Source organism: Anneissia japonica, unplaced genomic scaffold (assembly GCF_011630105.1).
Source record: "Anneissia japonica isolate Jap-2015-1 unplaced genomic scaffold, ASM1163010v1 scaffold199_len4679917_cov187, whole genome shotgun sequence".
Taxonomy (NCBI): domain Eukaryota; kingdom Metazoa; phylum Echinodermata; class Crinoidea; order Comatulida; family Comatulidae; genus Anneissia; species Anneissia japonica.
In genome coordinates this window covers 678,645-686,279 of record NW_022686322.1, presented here as the reverse complement: position 1 = coordinate 686,279, position 7,635 = coordinate 678,645, and the positions used below count along the sequence as shown (strand labels likewise).

At 35.5% G+C, this 7,635-nt stretch overlaps 1 protein-coding gene across 1 annotated transcript; it reads left to right on the top strand.

Annotated features, from left to right (window-relative positions):
* The first annotated feature begins 3,285 nt into the window (after positions 1-3,285).
* On the top strand, positions 3,286-6,384 carry LOC117114413 (shiftless antiviral inhibitor of ribosomal frameshifting protein homolog). Its single transcript, XM_033258084.1, has 7 exons — positions 3,286-3,306; positions 4,388-4,453; positions 4,547-4,702; positions 4,935-5,098; positions 5,597-5,744; positions 5,865-5,888; positions 6,160-6,384. The coding sequence occupies exons 1-7, from the start codon at positions 3,286-3,288 to the stop codon at positions 6,382-6,384; spliced, it is 804 nt and encodes a 267-aa protein (XP_033113975.1).
* Positions 6,385-7,635: the final 1,251 nt, after the last annotated feature.

Below are 7,635 nucleotides of genomic sequence, written 5' to 3'. Positions count from 1 at the left end.
ACAAATTTTAAGATTTGCTATGTTGTAAACTAGTCCACAAAATGAGTGAAAAAGACTATAGAGTTTGTACAAACCGACTTTACAGCATAGTTTCAGGTCTGAACAACAACACAACAATGGATAGGCCTACCAACAATTAAATCTACCATGTAGACATACGGTACAGGCTTAAGCTTACAACTACAGTATGGCACAGTACATGCTCTACTTACCTATTATGTACATTTTCCTAACTTAGAAGAAACACCATTCTAATATTTGATATTTTAGAAGATATTTTTACGTACTTTTCTACGATACAGTGTTCACATACATACACGCTTGCTTTTACCGTAATTTGAATGTTATCATACAGGTGCAAAACAAATCAGGTATCTAAAAGACAATTGCTGCCAGGGACAGCAGTAGTGCCCTACCAGGCTGAACCTACAAATTACAGTATTAGTTCACCACCAGTCCCTCCCCAGCCTCACTCAGACAGTAATAATGCAGTGATGCCATATATTTCCCGATGAAGATGGCTAGTAGGGGGAGGGGGTTAGTTTTACCTGTGTTATATTATATTTACTCTATTTACTATGATGTTTAAAGTTTACTACTACATTTTAGCCGACCCCTTTCAATGTAAATGTTATGTTTACAAATTACTTTAAAAGGATACTGAATACTGAACCAATAGCTATACCTCCCATCCGAACGGAGATGGACCATTCCGCTAAGCCTCAACCCTTGAATATTGTGGCAAAAAATAATAAAAATAATAACCCTAGATGCCTGGAATTAGCATCTGGCAACCTATAGAGCCACTGCCCCTCCTCCATGATTTAAAGTTAGTGGGCGACTAGATACCATACCCATGCTCTGCATGGATGGGACTGAGGTGGGCAAATTTTGCTAAAATTAAGGATTGTCATATGGCAACGAGCTTGAAATGCATAGACTATAGCGCACACACAAAACACGCGCATGGTGAATATCTATTTAAATATAACAGTCACACACATTAATAATATCACATAAAATGGGATAATATGGTTAGAGCCATAGGGTTATAGCTCTATCTCGCTAAACCTTTCCGTAGTGTTCTGTCTCTTATACACATCTAGATGTGTATAAGAGACAGTATATATACCGTATAGAATACTTAAAAACAACAAAAATGCTGATAATGTATAGAAAAGGAATACAATGCAGGAAATATATAAAATTAAATTATAAACATACAAGATTTTGAGAACATTAACAGCATTAGGATCACTTTATGCATTCTATATTCATTAATTTATTTATTTATGCGATTATTATCGGTCTAGTTAAATTAAAGCGTATTTTACGACCAACGGATCGTTTTGAAGTCACTATATAAATAATATTACACTTTATTAAATTAAAATTATTTTATTTCATTTTAAAGAGTACTTAGATTTATATTGTTGAATGTAGGTTGCAAAAACATGTGCCTACGACAAACACTATACGGTATGTCATTACACAACAAATCTTTAGCTCTATTATTATGTTGTTACTGTTGTTTACATTTTCCGGTTAAATGCCATTGTATTATGGCCAAATTTTAAGATTTGCTATGTTGTAAACTAGTCCACAAAATGAGTGAAAAAGACTATAGAGTTTGTACAAACCGACTTTACAGCATAGTTTCAGGTCTGAACAACAACACAACAATGGATAGGCCTACCAACAATTAAATCTACCATGTAGACATACGGTACAGGCTTAAGCTTACAACTACAGTATGGCACAGTACATGCTCTACTTACCTATTATGTACATTTTCCTAACTTAGAAGAAACACCATTCTAATATTTGATATTTTAGAAGATATTTTTACGTACTTTTCTACGATACAGTGTTCACATACATACACGCTTGCTTTTACCGTAATTTGAATGTTATCATACAGGTGCAAAACAAATCAGGTATCTAAAAGACAATTGCTGCCAGGGACAGCAGTAGTGCCCTACCAGGCTGAACCTACAAATTACAGTATTAGTTCACCACCAGTCCCTCCCCAGCCTCACTCAGACAGTAATAATGCAGTGATGCCATATATTTCCCGATGAAGATGGCTAGTAGGGGGAGGGGGTTAGTTTTACCTGTGTTATATTATATTTACTCTATTTACTATGATGTTTAAAGTTTACTACTACATTTTAGCCGACCCCTTTCAATGTAAATGTTATGTTTACAAATTACTTTAAAAGGATACTGAATACTGAACCAATAGCTATACCTCCCATCCGAACGGAGATGGACCATTCCGCTAAGCCTCAACCCTTGAATATTGTGGCAAAAAATAATAAAAATAATAACCCTAGATGCCTGGAAATAGCATCTGGCAACCTATAGAGCCACTGCCCCTCCTCCATGATTTAAAGTTAGTGGGCGACTAGATACCATACCCATGCTCTGCATGGATGGGACTGAGGTGGGCAAATTTTGCTAAAATTAAGGATTGTCATATGGCAACGAGCTTGAAATGCATAGACTATAGCGCACACACAAAACACGCGCATGGTGAATATCTATTTAAATATAACAGTCACACACATTAATAATATCACATAAAATGGGATAATATGGTTAGAGCCATAGGGTTATAGCTCTATCTCGCTAAACCTTTCCGTAGTGTTACCATGGTGATACTCTGTAATCAAACTTAACAACCGGCAATCAAGAAACAGGACCAGGAATACGCGCGTGTCCCAAAAACACACGACGTGTTGTCACACAAAAACAACACACGTGTAGGACCTTAGCAAGACTATCCAAGGGCGGGGCTTATCGGAAATGTCTATTCCCTTAGTGACCGCAATGCGACGAGGCGCGCGCACAAGTCATACGACGGGTCGTGATGCGTCGTTAGGCGCTCACTATGGCGCTCACACAAAGCGGAGATGGATTCCGGACCGTCAGCCGATGGAGTGTGTGGTTATTCGCCCAGCAGTGGCCCGACCATTGCTGAAAAATGATGATGATAATGATGACATTGATAGTAAATGTGAAAAAAAAAAAGAAATTTATGATGATAAATATTCGTCGTTCCCAAGAATATCGCGCGTCCGTGGGCTGCGAGTTTTTCGTGCGTAAAGCCTGTAGTCTGCGTGTAAGAAGTGTGTTTTGATGATTCGTTTGTTATTGTTCTGAAGAAGCTTTTTTTACATTCACTAAATAATTTAATCGAATTCAGTGAAGACGTCCTTTATTTATTCGAGTTTGATCTGTGCTTTATAAATCAAATTAACTTAGTAGAAATATATTCCAATCATGCCGCAGGAAATTGAAAAGGTAAGAACGAAAAGCTACACTACATTTTACACAATCAATATTTTGGTACAGTATTCTTACTTTTTATCTTGTGCAAATGCGAATCTGTCCGTCTCTGACGCACTGCACAAGACCTCTCATCGCTACATTACCAGTGAATTTTATGTTATGTTTTTATTTAATTTCATCAAACATTCAAACAATAACAGGATGGAACACATTAAACATTATTTACAGTTGGCAAATACATTTAATTAAGAATTTTAAAAAAGACAATAACAGAAAACCATCAGAAAAAAAATCAACATTTACTAACAAAAACAATAACAAATGAACAAATACTCAATAAATATATACTTCAAATACACAATAAACGATACTTTATAGAATTTAAAAGTGCATGATAAATAGCATGATTTTCTTTTCATTGAATCATTATAGGGCCTAGGCCTAGGCCTAGATTTTAATTTGTGTTTCTTGTAAATAAATTGTAATGTAAACGTTTTCTTACATGTACTATGCCTGCTCTAAATGTATAATATTATATACAATGTTCAAATAAGTTTATACATTAACTCCATGCACTGTAAATATATTATAAATTTAATAATGATACTATTTATTTATAATATATTAAATATACATATTATATATATATACATAGGCCTATACATATATAAATACATAGCCTATATATATTTATATATATAATATTTATATAATATATATATATAATATATATATAATATACCGGTATATAATAATATATATAATATATATATAATGTATATAATATATTTATAATGTATTGAATAAATTAATGGTGCTGTATTGCCAAATTAATATAAATACAATTTTACCCAAAAACAACAATAATCGTAGTTCCCGAACTCCTCGCCAGTACACGCACGCGTGCATTGAATGCAGTAACGGGAGTATTCGCCCCTGTCCAGGCTTAGTGAAAGTGATAGTAGCAAGCACGCCTCATATTAGTACAGGATCTACTTGTTCAACATTTCTCACACAAGCCACGGATTAGATGTGTATAAGAGACAGTACATATACTATATTATATAAATTGAATTTCATATTGTACTTTCAGAGTTTTTACATTAGCAGTGAAAATTTTAAGTTCAACGGTGACGAAATATCAGAACAACGAGATAAGGTAAATATTATGAAATGTATCTTTTCTTCTACAGATTTAGCAATATTTTATAGATTTTTGAAACTATTTCTTTTTAATATTTCAATCCTCCAGGTCAAATCTGTTTGCTGTGCAATCATGCAGCAACAGATGAACTGTCTACATATGGAGTTTACCATTGCCAACAATGGCACAATCAGCTTCCTCGTCAGAGGTAAAAGAGATCGTGTAGAAGTCACAATAGGGTTGTTACAAAGACGCCTGACAGATGTAAGTCACGTAACACGTATCAAACAATTGGAACTGATGTGTACGAATCTACGTCCAATATGTTTTCATTTTAAAAATTCATTGTATACATGAATATTAAGACCGCCCCATTCTACTTTTAAGGTATACTTCTAAGAAGTTAGAACTTAAGAACCATGCCTGATAAAATTCATAATAAAGGTGTATTACTTACTCTAAATAACGACATCACTGTATATTTTTTGTGATCAAGGATCGACGTCAGTGCCCCAAAGATCTTCCAGAAGGTGTAGCGAGTCTCACCTTAGATAACTTGAAAACACACAACAAAGAGCTTGAAGAATTTCGAGAGTTTGGTTGCAGACCATGTGACCGAGTTTACTGGAGACATGTATTTGCATACAAACCAGTTTCAAGGTAATCATTATACTGTATCATAATTATAATGTGCCATTTGTACAGCGCATAAACTGTGCTCTAGTTACATTACTCGTGGTTCCTGGATCGAACACCTAAGGAGCACACCCTCAGATCAACAAAGAGCACTATTCCTTAAGAAGCTAGAATCATCAGCGCTTGGTTCTGGTTCTGGTGGGTAATGCCGACCTCCTAAGGACTCCAACTATGCAGGAGTATAACAGGACGGGGTAGAGAAATAAAAATCCTACCAGCTATCCACACTGATCCTCCTTGGTGGAAAGAGACAAACGCAGACACTGTGCCTCGCAGTGAGAGGGTTTCGAACCCCTGACATCAAAGATGGTATTCCGTGCCACGAACATTGCGTCAAATGCTTCTTTACTTCTTGAAGCTCACTTTAAGTGTTAACTGCCAATTCCTGGATATCTAAAGAAATTCTAATGCATAAGCTTACATATCAATTGATTTTTGTCAAAATGCTCTATTATGACATAGGTGCCCCAACTGTAAAGTTCGTTACAATGCCATTCCTAAAGACTTGGAGTACGGATGGTGCGAGTACAATTGCAACAAGTGCGGAAACCAGTTCACCAGTCGTGGACAGGCAGGGATACCGTCTCCTTGCTTCACTTGCAGAAACACAGTAAGATAAATTAGATTGCTTATCACTACTATTATTGAGAAAAAAAAAACCCATAATAAAAAAAAACCAGTTTTACCGAGATACGCAAAAATGTTGACCAACTCTTTCAATTTATTTCAGTATGACGACCCAGAAGACTTTGAGGTAAGATTTAGATTCTTAACATAGTTAACACATGTTTCGAGAAATTAAAGATGAATAAATTGAGAGATCATGCACTGCTTGGGAAACAGTTTCAAGGCGGGTGTTTTAAAGGTTATAAAAATAATGATATATTTGCGGTCTTTTCTAATCATAAGAGATTGTAATGTACGTACTCAATCAGAAAATCCTTTCCTAGATAAACTATGCCGCTGGATCCCAATGTATAACTTTAAAATGCACACGTGATCACAATTTCATGTACTTTACGCAGGTTCTACCGTCTCGTATTGGACCCAAAAACAACAATAATCGTAGTTCCCGAACTCCTCGCCAGTACACGCACGCGTGCATTGAATGCAGTAACGGGAGTATTCGCCCCTGTCCAGGCTTAGTGAAAGTGATAGTAGCAAGCACGCCTCATATTAGTACAGGATCTACTTGTTCAACATTTCTCACACAAGCCACGGATTCTACTTACTTCAATATTCTGGATTGAAATCCATATTTTACAGCGCACTCTACAGATGGAGAGGCGCTTACTGCGTTACTAACGCAACACAAACTTGTGCAATCATTGGGCTTGGTCAGTATCGCTATTTAAACCAGAGACTTTAAAACTGCAATTATAAATAGTGAACAATGCAATTTCAACAATCTTAACCTGGAACTCAGCAAAAGGATAAACTGCGGAAAAAGTGAAAAGATTATAAAAATCAATTCATATAATGTGAGTTCATAATATAAATAGACCTGCGTTTATTAGTTTACAGAATCAAAGATTCGAACTTAATTATTATTTTTATCTATAAAACGTAATATAAAAATGTATACCAAACTCTTTAAATGCATTATCAAATGTATGTATATGGTGCAATAAATCTTACAACTGTATAATAATAAACAACAAATTGTATCAAATGTAGGCCTATGTTCCAAAATCGTATATTTCAACTATTGATATGATTTCGAATTGATAACACTTTTTATGGGCAATTCATTTAAACATTTTATGAAACCAGATGAAATTCTTGAAAAAAATTTCATGGCCAGCCCTTAACCTCGCATTCTTTAGGGGCGGATCCAGCGAGAAGAGGTGGTTGAATGCGGGAGCAGAGCGAAGGTCGTGTGACAGAGCACCTGGTGGTGTGCAAAAAAAAGTGTGGGGGGGGGGAGAATCCCTCTTAAAGCTCTGGTACCTTCATTAACTTCTTAACTTCAGGTTGTATTTGATTGAGTTTTACTATTTAACATGGTAATTTTCTGTTAATACAGTACAAAAATACTGTACAGCTAATAAGGCCCCCGTCCCTTTTAAATTCGCCACTGCAAGGGATATCAATACCTAAAAATGTCTAGTATGTGTTCATTATGCTAAGCTAATGAGGAGGTGCTAGAAAAAATTCTGGGTAGGAGCCATGGGTGGGGGTGTGGTATAGTCCATTGAAAAATAAAATCAGGATGAGCAAAAGAATTGCAGTGCTTTTGATATCATTTTGATTTTCCTTCATCATCATCATCATCTTTTTCTTTCTCTCTTTTCTGTTGTATCCATCATGGGCACATCATCGAGACTGCCACTAGCATTTATAATTTTCTCTTTTCTCAACATCCTAAAGTGCTTAAAGAAATTCAAACACTTATAAGTGTTTGGAATTTCTTTAAGCACTTTTTAAAGTGATTATTGTGTTTGTAGCTATGTTCACACACGGCAGCTAACGGTTAGCAAGATCCAGATAACAAACATGCG